Source organism: Epinephelus moara, chromosome 14, assembly GCF_006386435.1.
Source record: "Epinephelus moara isolate mb chromosome 14, YSFRI_EMoa_1.0, whole genome shotgun sequence".
NCBI lineage: Eukaryota > Metazoa > Chordata > Actinopteri > Perciformes > Serranidae > Epinephelus > Epinephelus moara.
This window is the reverse complement of record NC_065519.1, coordinates 41,682,798-41,703,845: the sequence shown is the minus strand read 5'-3', so window position 1 is coordinate 41,703,845 and position 21,048 is coordinate 41,682,798. Positions and strand designations below refer to the sequence as shown.

The 21,048-nt window shown below is 40.7% G+C and overlaps 1 protein-coding gene and 1 long non-coding RNA gene across 3 annotated transcripts in view; one reads left to right on the top strand and one right to left on the bottom strand.

Annotated features, from left to right (window-relative positions):
• Window positions 1-21,048, top strand: part of gabra2a (gamma-aminobutyric acid type A receptor subunit alpha2a) — a 76,135-nt gene that overhangs the window by 4,546 nt on the left and 50,541 nt on the right. For both annotated transcript variants that reach the window (XM_050062349.1, XM_050062350.1), the window contains 2 exons: window positions 2,632-2,744; window positions 17,856-17,923. In XM_050062349.1, coding sequence (XP_049918306.1) covers window positions 2,632-2,744; window positions 17,856-17,923 — 181 coding nt within the window. The remainder of the gene's footprint in view (window positions 1-2,631; window positions 2,745-17,855; window positions 17,924-21,048) is intronic.
• LOC126401234 (uncharacterized) overlaps window positions 18,870-21,048 on the bottom strand; it is a 3,508-nt gene continuing 1,329 nt past the window's right edge. Inside the window, exons 2-3 of the long non-coding RNA XR_007571050.1 lie at window positions 19,590-19,675; window positions 18,870-19,548 (exon numbers count right to left, since the gene is read on the bottom strand). This is a non-coding gene — a long non-coding RNA (uncharacterized LOC126401234). The remainder of the gene's footprint in view (window positions 19,549-19,589; window positions 19,676-21,048) is intronic.

The following is a 21,048-nucleotide window of genomic DNA, read 5'->3' as shown; positions in this document are numbered from 1 at the left end:
TAATAAACTCCTCTCTACAGGCAAGTATGATATGTACGTATGTATGCATGTATGTCCCAAAAGGCAACTTGAGGTAAGTATAAGGTCAGAAAAGCAGGAAATCCTGTTCACAGGAAAAATCCCATCCTGAAAACAAATATGCAACTGTAAGGGTTTCAAATTGATTTTCAATATTTATTAAATTCCAAGACAGTGTTAAACTACTAGTGCAATATACACTATTAAAAAACAAAAAGTACCTGTCATATTAATCTGAACAGCACAGATACAAATCAAGTAGACACTACTATGTAGTAGTGTTGTCACGGTACCAAAATTGGGACCCACTGTACGATACCAGTGAAAGTATCATGGTTCTGAGTAGTATCAGGATACCGCAGCAAAAATGAGGCAGATGTGCCTTTTGTCATTTATAAAAAGATAAATCACTTTTCTATAATACATCAATGATATTTCAATGGAATAAATTACTTATTGACTTATTCATACTTCAAAAACAGCATCAATAACGGATGAACATAGGGGGGATCAAAATAAAATAAATAAATAAAATAAAAACCAACCAGCCACCCTCCTCCCCTGACAAGTAAAGAACAGTCCCTTCATAAGTAATGAACAGTCCCTTCATAAGTAAAGAACAGTCCCTTCATAAGTAACGAGCGGACTTTGACTTTGATCTTATCCCACAGTAGTGGTACCTGAGGTACCGTAGTACTACAGTACTCCAACATTATGGTATCATATGTACTGTCATGTTTTAGTACCTCAGTCAGTGCAACACTACTATGTAGCAATCATCATATCATTCCAGCAGACAACGTGAAAGCACAGACGCGGCTCGTGGATTGGAAATTTCCGATCCGTGAATTATGTTGGTATCGGAACCGATACCGATACTGGATCGGATCGGCCCCATCCCTATCTGATTTTACTGTGGCCACTACCCTGTGCAACCCACATTATTTTCATAATGATATATTTAGGAAAAGATGCTGTCTGTTGCCTCTTTAAAATGATTTTGATACAAAGTATGATATGACGAGCTATGGCTCACGAGCTAATTTTAAAGTCAGCATGGGTGGATGTCATCATGCTAACATGTCTCCCCGCTTCCCTCACTTGTTTCCTTTCCTCGCATTTTAGACCTGCCCACGGGAGTTGGGAGTGTAGGAGACAAATAAGACATTGCAAAGACATGTATGGATGTGTGTAGGATGTATGACTACTACAGAAATAGTTCCAGCGTATACGTACCTTTTCGTAAAACCACAAACTAATGTAATTTTTACGTTAAAGTTGAGAGGAAATGAAAAATGCCTTTATAAATCCAATCATGTTTTCTTCCTGTTAAAAAATCATGTGTCAGTAAGATAGTAAACCAGTACCAACCAATGATATCACAACATCCATCCATCAAACTGTCTGCAACTTTTAGCTGGACAGAGCTAAGACTAGATCAGCTAGCTAGCAACAGCCTGGTACGCTGTGGTTACAACCTGCTCGATTTATTCATTCTCTGCTGTTGCGGGCTGCATTTCAGGGATTTCTGTTTAAAAAGCAGGCTTTTTACAGTTGGTCCTTGTTAATCTTCACCACTCGCAGACAGCTCAGCTGTCTCTTGCACCACACTGGCCTCTGGAGGCACGTGATGTGCACTATATGCAAAAAGTCCTTCGTGCAGCCTCTCCAGTATGAGATCAACAGAAAGCTGACGGTATTGAAAATTATACTCTCTGAGTTTTTTAAATACCCTGGTATACTGTAATACCATGGTACCCCCAAGTCTAATGGGAAGCCTTCTTTTCAATGATCAAATCAAATTCCTCCCAAACTTAAATACTGCCTGCCTATCCTGTTTACAGTACATCACAATATTGAAGCCTGATACTCTCTAAATGCTGTTTCATCTGGACTTCAAACAAACATGAAAAAGTTTATTAATCAGTGAGAGTCAGAGGTGTAGATAGGTGTGGTTTTTTTTTTTTAACTTAAGTGCAAGTGTCCCCTTGCTTCCAGACTTTACCAATAGTAAGCTCGACCAATCACGTCCTGACTCACACATTTGCTAAAATGTAGAACTATTTGTTTAATAAGAAACAAGGTCACACTCTGGAGTCTGGAGTGATCTCTTCAAATGCTTCTACGGTTTTCAATTTGTCCAGCTTCCGATAGAATTGACTTCTCAAAAATATTCTGTATTTAAAGTGATTTAAAATGTAACAGATTTTACACATCCTTATCGGACGTTCATATAAGACACTTAAACAAATTTAAACCGGCCCTCACATGAATGTGTCTTGCTTACAGTACAAACCATAAATACATTCAGTTAATTAAAGGTTATTCAACATGCATGATTCAGCCTTGTGCTGTAGGGTTTAGGCTCAGAGAGTAATTTACATAACATTTAAAATGTGTATCATCGTTTGACATACTAGAAATCCAGTGCCACAGCATATTTTCTAGGTTTAGTATGAAATAATCTGGGATAAAATGGATTTGATATTGTAGGTGGAGATTACCAAGATATGTCATCACCCACCACAGTTCTTAGTAGTACTTAACTGAAGCATATTTCTGTAGCTGGTGTCGAGTTCTGAGTCCATAATCAGACATTTGTCTTTTATTTAGGTCACAAGCAGATTCCAATTCAACACGTAACTTCAAAGACATCACCACCTTCACCAAGATCCTGGACAGTCTGCTGGATGGATATGACAACAGACTGAGACCTGGCCTGGGAGGTAAGACAAGGAAGATCTTTCACATACTTGTGCATGTGCACCAGTAAATAGGTTCAACAGTGAGTTAATATTGCACTGTCATAAAGCTCAGGGGGACTGGAACAGATTCCAAAATAAATGGTCAAAATTGAAGCAGCAGAGAATTCTGACATTTATTATGAGTCAGACCACTAAAACACTGCATCCTACATTTCTCATAATGCTGTTGACTCTTCCTGTAACATATTCTCATACAACAGTTCATATGAATTTAGTCTCGCCACCAGACAACCAGAGATCTCCGCCTTCTGATAGTCTGGGGACACTCCTTTCTAAAGTGTGTTTAACACACCGGAGAAAACGGCCGGCAACAAAGCAACGCCTCTTGCATTTTTGAAAAGGACACGCCTTCTCGGAAATGTGCGCTGTCCCTTTTCTCGTCCACAAGGAAACAAACACACAGAGAGCTTGAAAATGGATGCCGAGAGATTTAACTCCGTTTTATCAAACGCGGGCTCACTCCACAAGATTGTGGAAATGAAGGACTTACAGCGACTTCAGCCATTTTGTACCGCTACACGTGTTTCTAGTGGGACTATGTTTATGAGCACAAGAGTTCAGCGAGCCACCGAAGGACCGCCCTGCGGATTTACTATTGATTCTGCAACGTAGGGAGTTTTTTTAAACTCTGAAATTGTATCCGCCCATCTAAACACAAAATCAGGGAGAAAGACATCAGTCTTTAGTTAAGCAAAGCGTCTAAAGACTGACTTGTGAGTCTAATATGAATTAGCGCCCCACTAATGATGTTATGTAGTTAATATAAAGTTACATACCTAATATAAATTTACTTTGTTTAGTCAAATGAAGTTACTTTTGTTAGGTTTAAGAAAAGAAACATGGATGGTTGTCTTTACGTTTGGGCAAGTGTGTTTGTAGTATGTAGGAAAGGTTTAGGCAAGTACATTTTTGGATATGTTATGGTGAGTAAAATTACATAGGTTTGGTTGAGGTAAGTAAATTTACATAGGTTAGATTCAGGCAAGTAAAGTTACATAGGTTAGGTTTAGGCAAGTAAATTAACTTAGGTTAGGTTTAGGCAAGTAAATGTACAAGGTTTAGGTTAAGGCAAATACAATAACCTGGGACAGACTTAGGCAAGTAAATTTATGTATGTTAGAGTCAGGCAAGTAAATCTATATAGGTTAGGGTTGGGCAAATAAGTAGTGGTCAGTAATAGTACTGCTTACAAACTGGTCTTCTGGGGAAAAGTTCTGTGTTGTTTGACCCATCCATCACCCCAACCGGCCTTTTTACATTGACTTTTGGTCTTTATAATACCTTCTTTATTTTCTACTCCTGTCAGCGCACTGGTCAAGTGACTGCAGCCCTCCCGGTTATGTGGGCTATACACAAATTACTGGATAATAGTTACGTGGGCTATACACAAATTACTGGCTCATGGTTACGTGGGTTATATACACATTCTGGCGCATTACGTTTTGGATGTATACGTATGAACAATGTATGAGAACAATCTGCTTCCTACCTGGTAAATACCTTCATCTTGTCATACCTGCAGTTGTATGTTAGGGAGTCTGTTATGAATTTGACATGTTGTCTTGAGTTAGAAATGAAAGATTAATGACGAAATTAAAAAGTAAAGTGTAAGCTAGTGTGCTCAGAGACAGCGGGTGGATCTTTGGGCATGCATACATACTAGCCTTACATTGCCAACCCACACTGTCTTCTGTCACTGTGGTCTAGACGGAGTCAGTAGACGTAATTGATGCAATTAATGTTTTTTTCATCATTGATTAATGTACTGTCTATTTACGTAGTCAGCTGATCAGCTGATCAGTTTTATATCAGGTTTATAAAATGTTATAAATAAATAAATTGTAAAATATAAAATTGTAAAAAGAAATAAAATATTTCACAGAGCCCAAGGTGACATCTTCATATGTCTAGTTTGTCCAACCAGTGGTCCAAAGCCTGAGATACTTACTTTAAAAAACAGAAAAAAGAATTAAATGGTTACAATTGCAAGCTTGAACCAAAAAATTGCTTGAAAAATGACTGACAAAAACGTATTCCAAAAACAGTGTTGATAGACTGCATCTACTTTTGTTTCAGGTTTACTTGCAATGTCACTTCAAATACCATGAATTCTCAGTTAAAAGGCAAAACATTGAGTATGCTTGTATTATGATATCAATAATACAGTGGTGTCAGTGGTGTAGTGGTAGTTGGTGGGATAGGTGTACTACTGGGTAGATGGGTAGGTTACCAAGGAGGAAGTGAGTATACTCCTTTATATTTCAATGTTTTTTTGGCTGACAGTTGGGTATACTGTAAAAGTCCAGAAAGAGGTGGGTATACCCCATATACCTACACTTTGCCTCTGCTGCACCACTGAATAGTGAGGTCATTCCATAATCACCGCTGTGCTGCTCTCTTTTCAACTACTGTTTTCACTCACTAACTAATTTCAGTCATGTCAATGTTGTCTTTTTTTTTTTTTTTAAATTGCTGTTAAGCTCTCAGTGAAACAAAATAAATTTGGCAGATGTTTCTGATTAAAAGCCTTCAAGGTAAAGGTGGGGGTCCTTTAATGTGACATATCTGCACAGGGAGTGTTTTATTGCAAAGTAGAATTGCATGGAATTAATCTGTGGATCACAGCAGTATTTCTGTTACAAAGACAAACCCTGAGCAGCAAATTGATGAGTATGACATTAGTGGTGGATTAAGTGTTGTGAAAATCTACAGTAAACTGAATATATCAAGACAATACTTACGCATGGAGGAAGTGTTGAGTTTGCATGAACAACAAATACATAAAACAAGAGCAGATCAGAAATCAGGATGACTTCTTACTAAGATATGATCAAATATTCTCATAGAACAGCAGAATTCAGAAACAGTGGCACAACCAGGATTGTTGCGGAAGTCAAATGTTAACTGGTATTATGCCTGGTACAAACTACACGATATCAGCCCAATTGCAGCCCGGCGCAGCAGTGTACGGTGTCGGCATGGATTGGGAACGACAAAGAGTGTCGTACGCGATAATCCATCGTTTCATCTCGTGTAGTGTGCCATAGTAGACAACAACCGACACCACGTCTGGGACGCCTCAGGATGTTCCAACAGAAAGTCTGCCATGTTTCGCCTCAGGATGTTCCAACAGAAAGTCTGCCATGTTTGATTTTCTTTTTTGTCGTTCATGACTGCTTCCATCACAGCTGTCACTTTGACCAATAGGAACACAGAGCGATCTGCTGCCGTAGACAACTGTATGACAACAACACCCCAGCGTTTTTGATATTTTCTCTAGGGATGTTACCACACAGAGTAAAAAAGGGAAAAATTATGGTGTGAAAAAGCAGAAGCATTTTAGCAACCCGGTGAGTTAACGTTACTGCCATTAGCATCAAGCTAGCAAACAATGTTATTTCTTCATGATGGAGATGGAAATAAAGTAAGACAATTAAAAAATAGCGGCTTTTACTCACCACAACTGCAGAGGCTCCCAGCTTCATTTCAAACAGACCACCTTATAAACGGGCCGTTATTTATTAATCCCTCTGTATTTTTATTTATTTATTTATATATTTTTTTATTTATATTTATATATTTATTTTTTATTTGTGCTCCTGTTTGCTTTGATTAAGTTAATGCATCGTGCCGTCACTTACTGTATTTGTTTCAAATTAAAAGCCCCTTATAACTTAGGTTGAGAGAATCCCTTTATTTCTAAACAGACTTTTATTGTGAAACATTTGCAAGAACTTGTTGTGGAGGATTCAGTGACTTGTATGTTTGCGTATGGTTCTTCAAATTAGCTCCTGCCATCTGGTAGTGCTTTTTTACATTACTACAACAACATTTTGGCTGACACATGAACAGACACAGTGACTGAAATAATAGTAAAAGTAATAAAAATAGGACAAGAATAACCTGATGACATCACACACGTTGTGAAAGAAGATCAGGGATAATTGGTGAGTACCAGCGTGTAGTGTGTCATATCTGTCAGCCAAGTCAGATGGGAGAGTGACTGTTGGACAGAAATGTCGTGTAGTGTGAACCAGGCATTAGTCTCTGTGAGACTTTCAGTGGCCCCATCTGGCCACCTAAGCGAAAAATTTTTGGGGGCGCGATTGATTAGTTGTTTAATACATCTGACCAATCCAATGCAAAAGCTCAACCGTAAAGGCTTCTGTTATGATGCTGTTTCTACCAGTAGCAGTACTACCAATTTACTGCAGCACCTCAAACAGAGGCATGCTGTCGAGTGGGAGAGGTGTTGCTCCCTACGAAAATATCCCTATTCAAGTGCTGGAATTTGTTATTTACGTGACACGTACGTGAACGCAACACAGGCTCAGCTCCGTAGACTGTGTGGTCAGTGCCGTGCTGCGGGTTCGGGCTGGGCTCGGTTATAATTGTCAGTCAGGAAAATGCGGCCCAGGCCGTGCTCTTGTGTGTTCACCTGTGTGTGTGTGTGTGTGTGTGTGTGTGTGTGTGTGTGCACGCACACGCATCGGGGCGGAACTCCGCCATGCGCAATACAGAGAGCAGAGGAGGATTGTAAACGCGCACCATGTAGAGACAGAAATGACATGCTGTAGTGTAAATAAGATAAATAACATGAGGCTATTTAGTTTGTTTAATAAAAGGACAAGGTATAGACCCGTTCAATAGGAAAGATAACCTTAAATGACTTATATTGTGATCTCGTGCTATATGGAAAATAAAATTAAATAAAATTAACTTGACCTTCAAGGGGGAGCGGGGGGTGCCGTTGGGGAGGCAGGGCGCCCCCCTAATATAATGGTAGGGGAAACACTGCCGTATGATAAGAAAGGGGCATTAGGTTGTGCATCATGGTGGCTGTTAGAAATATTATCATATCTTTCTGAAACTATAAAACAAAATCAGTTTTTGTTTCAAATGATGAGAAATGGTCCATGTGGTTGTAGAACCGTGCTTCATTTTATATCCACAACACCGAGATTTAGTGTTAAGTACTCGGTATTTGAGAGGTAGCGAGTTACACCTTCATCTCAACGCTACATTTCATCATATCTCAGACCTTTGTTGTTCTTAAAGGGATATTTCACCCACAAAATGACCATTTTTATATCAATTACTCACCGTGTGTTCATCAGATTTCGAAAAGAAAACCTTATTTTTCTTGCAGGCTTCCATGGTGAATGGAGAATCTAAAAAATTCTTTGATAACTCATCAGAAATACAAATTAAATTTATACAATTCTTGCTATATTTTTGTAGTGGTAACATCCTTAAATCTGTAGAAAATAATTCTCTGACATGAAATTTTAATGCCCCACTAGCCAAGAGACGCTTAAGAACAAATCTAAATATCTGAAGACTCATTGCCAAAACATAATCAGTGTATCTTTAAAATAGAAACAAGCAATTTCAATAAAACATTGCCTTCAGTGAACTTTTTAATATCGTTTCTATACAGCAGACTGGAAACTGGAAAAGCCCTTCAAAAGTAGAAAGAAACTGTGATTTTGAATGTCATGCTGTCAATCAGTTGGGGAAAAGAGGTGTTCTCTATCATATCAAGATTATTTCCCCACCCAGTAGTCATGGCTATGGGAATTATCCCCATCTGGAGTAATCGTCGCGGAAAATTAATAATCTTTAAGACACACCATTTTATGTGGCCGGTATGCGCCAAGCTATCAAAGCCCCACCTTGATTTCCACCTTTTGGAGTCGACATGAGAGCAGAAAGCAAAGAGAGAGGAGTTTAGTGTTTGTCCACTTACCTTTGTTTAGGTTGGAGAGCTGGCCTTTGCGGGTCCCTCTCGAAGATAGCTAAACACTGTTTCTTATTTTTGGCAATAAGGAGTGAAACAGTTGAGAGGGGTGCCATATCCGTGTATTGCAGCTGTCTGTTTACGCATGGTGGAGGCATAGCAGCTCGCTCGAGCCTGATTTAGTCGGGGGCAGGGTGCTGCATCCCTCTAGGAGGTTGTTGCTGGCCCATCAGGGTGCTTCCCCACCTCCATTATAACAGTTGCAGTAGGGGGTGAGCGGACTGTCTCATATAGGAACTTCCCTGCTCCTGGGAACTCTGCTGGGTTGGATACGAGTCCCTACTCCCCTGGGTCAGAGGACGAGATAGACATTCTTGGCCTTGGGCCCCTAGAGGATGATGACTTGGCCCAGCAGGTGCCTGTAAAGGAGCATAACCAGCAGTCACCTCTCCATCAGGAAATTATTGGCCAGGCTGCTTTGGCTCTGGGGCCAGGCCTGCCAGCTGGTCAGGGTCCCGCCCCTTCCTGTTTCAGTGATGAAACAGGGGGACGACCCACATGGTTCCTTGTAGTGGTCAGGAGTCGGTTTACAACACCAGACCAGACCAGACCTACTCTCCAGGGGAGGCCCAAGTCCAGGGGACTGGAGGCTGCACCCTGAAGTGGACGGAGAGATCTGGCACTGCTTCGGCAGAGCAGTGGCCGACTGCCCACTTTTCCACTGTTCTTTTCCATGGGGTGGGACTCCCACTGTTCTTTTCCATGGGGTGGGACTCCCACTGTTCTTTTCAATGGGGGTCCTTTTCCACAAGGACTTTGGGCCCGGCCCCTGAGAGGGCCGGTCTGCTAGGCTTGGGACTTGTGCAGTCAGTGGTTCAGACCATGCAGAGTGCTCGGGCACCGTCTACGAGGGCTTCATACTCTTACTGCTGGGAGCTCTTGGCATCATGGTACACAACTAACTGGATCGATGCACTGACATGTGCAGCCCCAGAGGTGCTCCGGTACCTGCAGGGGCTGCTTGAGGCGGGAAAATCACCTTCAACCCTTAGAGGCATGGTGGCAGCTATCAAGGCTGCAGGTGATTATAGGCTTGCAGATGGTGACTGCAGCCTCATCTCTCAGTTCCTGAAGGGTGCGTAGGGGCTTGCACTGTGCACCAGGAGGCCAGCCATTCCATTGTGGGACCTAGGTCAGGTGTTAGCTGCCCTGCAGCAGGAACCTTTTGAGCCTCTGGAGTCAGTCAGCATTAAGTGGCTTTCTCTTGGCAGTGACATCAGCCAAAAGAGTGGGGGAACTGCACACTCGGTCAGTGGATAAGAGCTGTTGTCTTTTCCTGCTGGATGGCGCTGGTGTCATGTTGTGTCCAAACCCTGCATTCCTGCCAAAAGTACTCTCAGACTTTCATTTGAATCAGTCGGTGGAGTTGCAACCCTACGACCACTCCAAGGAGGGTAGTGAGGGTCACAAAGACTCAAATCTCTGTCCCGTTGGAGCCCTGAAGGTCTATGTCAGGCACACTGCAGTTTTTAGAAAGACAGACCAGCTCTGTGTCTGCTTGAAGGCCCAGTGCCAGGCCAGCCGGTGTCGAAGGCTGGGCTGTCTCATTGGTCATGGAGACAATTCAGCAGGCTTACAGAGGGGCTGGCATGTCAGTACCGGTGTGTGCACGGGCACACTCAACACGAGGCGTAGCTACCTTGTGGGCCTTGTGGCAGGGTCCCACCCTCTCGGAGGTCTTTGCACTTGCTACATGGTCAAGTCCATCCACATTTGTCAAATTTTACTGCCTGAATGTGGCTACTGGCACCTCCTTTGGGGAGCGTGTGCTGAGTGCCACCACACATTAAGCCATGTAATTCCAAGTCCCTGAGCTGGAGGGGCATCTGACCCAGCGGGAGTAATGTTGTATATTATTGTCAGTGGCCTGGTGGCAGGCTTGCCAACTGAGCGGTCTTCCTGCACCTAACCCCTGCATTTGGCGGGGTTGGTCATGCGTGTGACATCTTGTAGGAAAGAAGTTGGTGATGATTATGTGGTGGCTGTGTCATAACTAAGCCTTAGATGCATGAGTCTGTTCTTAGATGGTACTGAGTCCTGTCTTCTTTTTGCTTTGCACTTTTTATTTCTGTTTGGTGTGGTTTGAGTTTGATACAGAGGGGAAAAACTGCATTAGGATCCAGTTTGACTGCTGTAAACTATTTTTTCTGATTAAAAAAAGATTTCCAACAGGAATCGATACGGCCCGCTGAAGTTGTATCCGGTACTTTGGTACCGAAAAAAAACACGTACCAACGTATTTTTTGTGTGTTGGCATCGATTTCAATTTAATTCAATTCAAATCACTGTATTTATCCCCAAGGGGCAAATTAAAAGGGCATGACAGTAGCTATAAAAACATAATCTGCAACACAAAATCAGCACATACACTGGAACATACAACATTCACAGTTAGCATGAGTATAATAATTTATAAAGTGCATGGATTGAAAAGTGTTAAAGTGTTTATAGTGCTTCAATGTTCAGCATTGAGGAGCTGGACAGCCCTGGGGACAAAGGTTTTGTTCCTCCTCTGTGTCCTGCAGCCTGGACAGCGTAGTCTGCGTCCTGAGGGGAGCCATTCAAACTCAGGACACAGAATATAGTCCGGGTCCTGTAAAATCCTGTGGGCTGATTTTACAGTCTGCTGATCGCATAGGGCACTTGGTACTGAAGTATCGGTTCTCATGACAACCCTAAAACACAGTAACAAAACCAAAACAGGATTGTAGAATTTCTAAGCAAATTTATCAAAAGAAAAAACTGGAATGTCACATTGACATAAGTATTCAGACCCTTTGCTGTGCCATTTGATAATTTGCTCAGGTGCGTCTCATGTCTCTTGAATATTTTTTTTATAGCTTGACTGGAGTCCACCTGTGGTAAATTGAATTGATTGGACATCACTTGAAAAGACACACACCTGTCTATAAGGTCTCACAGCTGACATTGCATATCAGAGGAAAAACAAGCCATGAGGTGGATAAAAACTGCCTGCAGAGCTAAGAGGCAGAATTGTGCCCAGGCACAAAGATTTCCATAGTTCTTAAGTGTAAGTAGTTTGGAACAACCAGGACTCCTCCTAGAACAGACCGCCTGGCCAAACTTAGCAATCAGGGGAGAGGGGCCTTGGAGAGTGAGAGAACCCAATGGTCATTTAGGCTGAGCTCCACAGATCGAATAGAGAAACACCAAGAAGGACAACCATCTCTGCAACACTACACTCAGCTGAGCTTTATGGCAGTGGCCAGATGGAAGCCTCTCACATGACAGCACCAACATTGTTTGGCCTCACTTCTGAGCATTATGTCTGTAGGAAACCAGGCACCACTCTTCACCTGTACAGTACCATCCCAATGATGAAGCATGGTGGTGGCAGCATCATGCCGTGGGGTGTTTTTTAGTGGCAGGGACAGGGGTTCTGCTAAGGGAAAGCTGAACAGAGCAAAGCACAAAGACATCCTTAATGAAAACCGGATCCAGGGTGATCAGAACCTGGATCAAATTGAACTTAAAGGTGTACCAGCAGAGATCAAGAGGTTTTGAATGTTTTTTGGAAAATGCTGACTCCTTGAAGTCTTGCTGCATTTAAATGGGTTTGCATTTACTGTGTTCATGAGAAGACTCCTTCACAACTTTGCAGGTGGAGCTCAGAGTTCACGAGTTTATGTTCACGACTTCCCATGTTGTAAACACAAACTCACAAGTTCTGTTTGAAGAAGCATGATGTCGATGTTCAGGCACTTCAGCCATGTAAGGGAGTCCCTGTGAGATGTGTCTGATGGTCCCTGTTGAGTTGGCAATGTCTGTCTGGCTGGGATTCTCATCATCCATTCCTTGTACCCTGAGTGCCCTCCTTATGCTGCACCTCCCTCTCTATCCTCCTCCTAACTGACAGATGTGGTGCTCTGTGTAGGAGGGTCCTCGCCTCTGATCTTTAAGGTGTCAGTGGTGGTCAGAGTGTAAATTGGATTTTGGTCTGTGTCAGTGTTTTCCTGTGCACTGTAGGCTTTATGCTCCTGTCAGCCTTCACATCAGTCAATCAATCAATCAATTTTATTTATAAAGCCCAATATCACAAATCACAATTTGCCTCACAGGGCTTTACAGCATACGACATCCCTCTGTCCTTATGACCCTCACAGCTGATCAGGAAAAACTCCCCAAAAAAACCCTTTAACGGGGAAAAAAAACGGTAGAAACCTCAGGAAGAGCAACTGAGGAGGGATCCCTCTTCCAGGACGGACAGACGTGCAATAGATGTCGTACAGAACAGATCAGCATAATAAATTAACAGTAATCCACATGACACAATGAGACAGACAGAGAGAGAGAGAGAGAGAGAGAGAGAGAGAGAGAGAGAGAGAGAGAGAGAGAGATGCAGGTAATGACAGTAGCTTGCAACAACATTATTGAAAGTAATAATATTATAGTTATAGTTCTGGCTACTGTGGTACAATATGTTGAAAGTATGTATTAATAACATGAAGACAGGTGTCTGAAAACAGCAGCTTATCACCCTCATCTTGTGATTAAAAGCTCTGGAAGAGTGCAGTATTGACCTCGGTTAGACATTAGTTGACACACACTGCTGTTATGATAATGTCCAGTGAACCAGCACATATTAACTAAATGTACCTTAAAGGTGAATTCTAATTTGGTACTCATTCATATTCTTACCGTCAAAAACTATGGCAATTTGTATGTCGTCTGCACGGTGAAGTATTGTTAGACCTTTAGACCGGCACATTGATCATAATTGATAGGTAATGGAGACTGGGATGCTGCTTTGGTAAAGCTGGTTGGGCTTGGCTAGTCTTTTTAGTTGGACTTGACACCAAAGCTTGCTGCCTTGGCAACAAGAAAAAAAATGGATGAAGGGGAGCTGTTGGCTGCACAATAGAGGTCACTAGAGAAATTTTGATTTTATGCATGGTGCACAGGAGACAGAGGTAGCCCAATTGTTTCCACTGCTTAACAGTAGGGTTTATTTTTACATTTGTCAAGAGAACCCTTCAGCTTTTCACTGCTAATGTGCTGTGGTGGAATACTGCTCAGACGTGTTCTTTTATGGCTGTTCATCACACATGATTCACTGAGATGAAGCCCATTTTAAAGATGATGTCAAAATCAACATTTTACTTGTGTGTATTCTGCATTTAACCTGTAGTATTTGGAATGTGCTGACTTTGGCAAGACTTTCAGTCCTTCCGCAGCAATATTTTATAGCAGCTGTTGGAAAAAGATCCCTGCCCACTATCAAATAAGACTGGTAATACTACACACCAAACAAGGCAATAAAGTGTAGCTGCTGTGGTTCCTCAATTTCTGAACCCACTGACTATCATCTGACCCAGAAAAAGCCTCTGGAGGCAAATATTTCTGTAAATCCAGCATAGGGGTGAGCGATATATGATTATAACAGATGTATTGCAGCTTGTTTCACACGGGATGTATATGATGGCTACACTACAAACATAGAGTATAAATGGTCATTTCTTAAGCTACCGGAATGAGACTCGCTTCAGCGTTTCTGTACTCTCACTCTCCCATCTAGCTCTTGATCTCTCACAGACACAAACACAAAAATAAAGACTCACAAAAATCATACGTCACACACATCCAGACCACTTTCTTCTGAGTGAAAGTGTGGGCAGGTGAGGTGTGTTTCTCATCTGCGGGGCTCCAGACCACTAATATTTAGTCACATTTTGCGACCATGGAGCACCAATGCCACTTGCAAATCTTATCAATATACGAACTGGAGAGCTGTTAGTTTGTTTCCAGCTCACAGTGAATAAATCCTCATGTTTAATGGTGCCGTGGTAACAGTTTCATTTAATGGGAATAATGATATGACCCATTTTATGAAAAGACCATCTTTCCAGCAGTGAAATACCTCTTTCAGAGTTGTTGCCAGATTCAGTTTTTCTTCATAGTGTAGGTATGTGTTGATGATAAATGTGGTGATCTTCACATTGAGGTATGGGTTGTGTTCAATCTACAGTGCAGATGACATTTAGGAGTCATACACCTGAAAAGAAATGTGTTTATCCTTGAGGAGTTCATCTTTTTTGTGAGACATGTAGTGTAAATGATGTCAGTGCCACCTTCTGCACCCCAGGCAGTGCAGGACTGACACATTAATGCAACATTCCTGCTGTATATGCCTACATGTGCTGGAATCACTCAAAGCTTCATTTATGTTTGGTGGCTCGACAGTCTCTCCACACAAGATGAAATGCGGCAGCTGGCTCTGCGTTTATACCTTAGCGACAGTAGGTAAGAAGTCAGAGACGTGATGAAGCAGAGGGATCACACAGTTAACCTCTCTCACTGCAGGTTCTGACAACACTGATGTTTGATTCATGGATGAACAAAGAATGAAAAGAAGTGCAATTTTTTCCATGCAAATGAGTCTTTAAAGTGATGTTTCCTATTCCCTTCTGCCAACATTGTTTTAAAAAGTGTTGAATAGACTGTGAAAGCATGGATGTAGTGTCTGTGGCAGCCTGAATCGTGACCACTTGCAGCTTGATTTATGCAAATATGGGAGGAGGTCTGGAAACCATGACAGCTAAGTCTCACACAAGCAAACGCGGCTGGCTTTAATTAGTAAAGCCTTTTTTTGTCACATTATTTTTAAAAATAAATTGCCACCATGATAATGATTAACAGCAGCAAAGAAATGACCATTAATCATATGCCCATAAACTAGCTTAAATGAAAAAAGCAAATACATTCTGTGCATAATTATGTGTGAACATGGATTGGTATGAGACAGAAACCTAAAAGCATATCTATATCTATATTGTTATGTTAACTGTGGATTACATGACCAGTTGAATGCAAAGTGCTGCTAGTAGCTATGAACCTACAAAGAATTATCACCTGTACCTTATAATCATCTGACGTGTCACCTCCTCTTAGCTCAACAAGGCTGTTGAGCACCTTTCAGCTCATTGTTTTGGTTAAACAGCCCACAGCTTTATTATTTTGGTTCAGTCTTAGCACTGTTCTCATCCTAGTTTTCAAAAGCAGCTGGTAGCTGAATTGAAGAATTTCTGATCAATCAATCAATAAATCAATCATTTTAGAAATCACAGAAAAAGCAGCGATGTCTCGGTAAAAAACAAAAACTTTCCCTGGACCCAGTCCTGTGAAAGCTGTGTCCAGAGTCCTGACATCAGATGTTCTCAGAAGGTAACTTCGATGTTAACCCCCTTAACTGTAAAGTTGCTGGTACATCCTCAGTTCTACTATTAACTTTGCTTTGATCATCAGCACCTGCCTGCTCTGCAGCCACACCGTCATGAGTCATTCTGTAACGGTGCTATCCTTAAAAAACAAATGGTGAGAGCTAATACTGAGTATGCTCAGATTCATTTGGATCCACTCAGATGTTTTAACTTTACACTACCTGCTCAACACTAACAGGCAGACTGACATAGTAAGAGACTAGCTGGTGAACCAGCCCGGTCTCATAGAAATACAAAGAATGAACACAAAATCCTAACAATGCATTACGTGGTAGTGTGCATGAAATGTGTTTAAGTTACATGCTTGCAATACGAAGACAATGCGACGCAAAACAAAAACAATAATCATGACCTGAATTAACCCAACCTGGTCTTACTCCTTTCATGTCGGCATGTTTAACTGCACTCGGCAGCATCAGGGGGAAACACAGCAGGACAACAATGAAAGTTACAGCAGCAGAAGCCTGAGGAGGGTCCAACAATCATGGACTTTCACCCAGGGGCTGCTGTTTGCTTCCCATAAGATCGTAAAGCCAAATCTTGTTCTTTTTCCTAAACCTTACCACATGCTTTTGTTTCCTAAATCCAGCCACTGTACATTTCCTGTGAAAATACAAGTGTATTTTGAAAACAGGCAATGCATGTAACACACTGAATATTATACAGTGTCCCAGAATGTCAACAGCCAACACACCCAGGGTACCTTGCACATCGTATCTCAATGTGGAAAGTCCATGACCAAACGTGGACATGTGACAAGGATGGATTGAGAATGTGTTGACTAACCAAGTAGTTTTTGCTCTCTAAACCTAACCGAGTGTTTTTCTTTCCCTGAACATAGCTAAGCTGTGATTGTTTCAGAACATTAACCATGTCCACATCACGTTCGAAACTGCGACCATTTGTAGTAGACTTTGCATTGGCATTGTTGTTTTGCCAGCACATAATTTTATTTTTTTTTAAAAGATGTTTTTTCGGGCATTTTTAAGCCTTTATTTGATAGGACAGATGAGCGTGAAGGGGGGAGAGAGAGTGACATGCAGCAAGGGGCCACAGGCTGGAGTCGAACCCGGGCTGCTGCGGCAACAGCCTTGTACATGGGGCGCCTGCTCTACCACTAAGCCACCGACACCCCGCCAGCACATAATTTTAACACATTTTGTGCCCATCAGCATGTTAAACATTGTGAACAGATTGTTTCCATTTCACATATTTCCATGAGACTGTTTAAGAGAACATAGAGAGGCATTTAGTATTTAAATCACTTTTTCAGGAGTTGGTGGAGACCAAAATCAGAGCGAAAAAAAGGAGTGACTACTGAGGTTACATTCTTTAGGTGGACACAAATAAAACCCCTTAAGAATGCTAATGCTGGGGCGCTGGTGGCTTAGTTTGTAGAGCAGGCGCCCCATGTGCAGGGCTGTTGCCGCAGCGGCCCGGGTTCGAGTCCAGCCCGTGGCCCTTTGCTGCATGTCACTCCCCCTCTCTCTCTCCCCCTTTCACACTCATCTGTCCTGTCAATTAAAGGCTAAAATGCCCCAAAAAATATCTTTAAAAAAAAAAAAAGAATGCTAATGCTGCTCTGTGTCCGTGTAGATAAGCAACTGTTTGCTAACATAAAGTACCAACTGATCATATGTCAATGTTTTGTTCACAGCAGATTACATTTTCCTTAAGTGGCTGAAAATACTATTAATGCAAGTTTAATTGACTCTATAGGCATGTAATGATGTCACTTTAATTACTCGATGATTTGCCTGCATTTTCCAACTCATTGCACTCCACATTCTTCAACTAATTTTATTAGCATTGATTGTACCCATCAGGATACCTTGTCCTCTGCTACTTAAATTTTGATCATTCATTTATTAATTTGTCTCACACATGCTCTCCAACCTTTAGGAAGTAGACTGTTGAATAGATCTTGTTCAGTCAGTTCTCCCAACTCATTTGTCTCCACTATGACTCATAAAGGTTGTGATTTTTTTATGCACTATGATTTTCTTTTATGACTTTCACTCTTTGTCGTCACAGACCGAGTAACGGAAGTGAAGACTGACATCTATGTGACCAGTTTTGGTCCAGTGTCTGACACAGATATGGTAAGTCTCACACCTTGTGTCATAATGCATTTTCTCAGGACCCAAGACAACACACACACACACACACACACACACACACACACACACACACAGTGTGAAATGAAAATGGCTACAGGTCCTTGAAAGCTTTGCACTGCACTGCACACTCCAAGCAGTCAGAATACATGTGCATTTTCAAACATGTATCAAACATGTATTACTTGGTTTTTGCTTCAGGTGTGAACACGGAACTTGAAAAAGTGACAACCTTTAACATGTGGGAGGCTCTGAGGCACTGACAGCTAAAAATAAAAAAGAAATGTCTCTGAGAGAGTAAATATATTGGGAATTTTGAGCTTGTTTGGGAAGACAATTCCTACTACAATACATTGTAATGAAATATGGGGATGTTTCAAATGAGCAGTACTGTAAATCAGGCACTATTGACTGCAAGTTCAAAAGAATCTTAGAGAATAGGTTGATTAATGAGTGTTTCATGGTACTGGTGTATGAGTACAAGTATAATGACTTAGTCAAGGGGATTTGGTGGTGTCATAAAATATGTTGTAAGATTAATGTAATCTGCAAAAAGGTATCATGGTAACCTCTGCATCTTCTCAACTTCACACTGAATTAGTACTACACTCTTAAAAAGAATGTGTCAATATTAACACAACATGTGTTGAATTTCTACACAATGAGTTGAATTTGGGACAACATGTGTTGTGTTAATTTTGACACATTCAGTGTGTTAATATATCAACACAGTGAGTGTGTCACATAGATTAACACAGAGATGTGTATAATGTGTAAGTACTAACACATTCATGTGTTGATACATAAAACTTATATTAACACATTCATGTGTTACTCAAAATTACACAGTGATCGAACACAAGCTTGTGTTACTCTAAACAAATGGCAGAATACAATGAATAAAAAAGGAAAATGCCACTTGGAATCATTTTGAAAAATTATTTATTTCAAGAAATATTTTTTAAACATTTTAAAACATTTAGTCAACATGTCTTGTTTCACTCATGAATCTTCAAAGTTTCTTTAAAAACCTTTTACCTAGCATTAAGACATTTGGTCAACAGTTCATTTCATTTTCATTTTAACTTCACAGAAAATAAAGAAAATAAATTAATTACAAGCTCATTTCTAGAAGATAACCAAGGGGTCCGGTGTATGAAACACAGTAAAACAAAGGCCAATTTGGTACAATACTGTATAGGCGAATTTATTGGAGTGTCTCCAGAGACCGAAAATACAAGCTTAACATGCCGACATGAAGAAAAAAACCCCACATACAATCAGACAGGCTTCAAGACATCATTTAGACAGGCTGTCTACAGCAGCAGAGCAAAATGCTTTTACAACACACAGATAACTCACATAACTCATAACTCGCGGAGGAGCGAAGTGGCGAACAATTTGATTCAATAACACTCGTATTCACTGATGAGCATATTATTGACCTATTTAAGTGCAATACAATGAAAACAACCAGCCAGTGCGCCTCGGACTATCTAACATAACACATCTGATCACTTGCAACAAATATGAAGGACACTCACAAGTAAGATGACTACAGAACCTCTCATTTTTTTTCTCCCAATTCCAAGGTATGGCAGCTGCCATACCTTTTTTTTCTCCCAATTCCAAGGTATGGCAGCTGCCATACCTTGCCATACCTAAATGACGCCTATGGTGGTGGTCCAGGGTCTGGCGGTGGTCCAGGGTCATTTCCAGAGAGTTCCATTTTAGCTGCTGCATAAGAAAAAGAAACGTTTCAATACAAAATTTCAGGACAAACTTCAATTTTCTACAAATGATAAATGATCAAATTTACAAAATAATTTTATTAGGAGCATACAGGGCATAGGCACTTTTTGCAGTTCCCATTTTGACATGTCATTGCAGAAAATAATGAGAAATATTATGGACCTGCATGTGTTTATATTCTATACATAATCATCACTGTTAAAATAATAAAGGCACATGGTCAAAAGCCTTAAAAATTAATAATTCCTGTTTTATTTAAGGTAATTATTTCTTTATCTCATTTACTACATAACACACATTAATAATCGTGTCATTAATATTGTAATAAACTTACAAGTCTTTGGCTTGTAAAATCTGTCTAAGTCCAATATTTTGAAATTTAAAAAAATATATATTATATGGTCAAAATGTCTGGTGGAAATAATCTAAGCATAATCTATCCTGAGTGGAGCACAATGCTTATCTTCGCCTCTGTATCAGCACTAAATGAGAGGTTTCCAGCCCGAATACACCTTTATTTTGCCCGGTTAATACTCAAATAACAAGCAAACATGTCTGTCTAACCATAAAACACAACTGGCAGATGCCCAAATGACGTTACTTGCAGGTCCCGATTCATGTATCATTAAATGAATGTACTAAATAAATGTAATTTAAGAAAAAATACAAATGAAAACATGAATTAAGTTAACTTTACCGTAAGTCTCAACGGTTGCCCCCCTCACCCCAACTCTTCAGTGAAACCAGCAAAATGGTAGTGTTGAATTGCTAAATGAATGAATTACTGTGACTTCAAACCCAGTTAATTGTTAAAGTAAACTATAGTTTATAGCAGAAACCTCATCTATAGATGAGGTTTCTGCGGACTTTATGGAATGAGCGACTGTTTTGCTATACTGTCCTAAACTGCATTNTGCAGTGAAACCAGCAAAATGGTGGTGTTGAATTGCTAAATGAATGAATTACTGTGGCATTGACTTCAAACCAGTTAATTGTTAAAGTAAATTAGATGAGGTTTCTGCGGACTTTATGGAATGAGTGACTGTTGTGCTATACTGTCCTAAACTGCATTTTACTTGGTGTAATTTTGATAACAAGCACAGTAGAACTTAAGCTAACATTAGCAGCTAACGTTAACGTTAGCTTACTGTTCGACAGCCCTGCTGAACAAAATGGGAAGCTTACCCAGGGTTCAACGCTAAGGTTTTTTTTCACTTGCCCGGTCGGGCAAGTTGGTCAGAGATCTACTTGCCCGAAGTCAGTTTTTACTTGCCCTATAAAAACTGTTTAATTTAAGCGGCTATCAAATAACAAAGACTGTTATTTTTATGTTATGTAATCTTTATTCACACTGTATT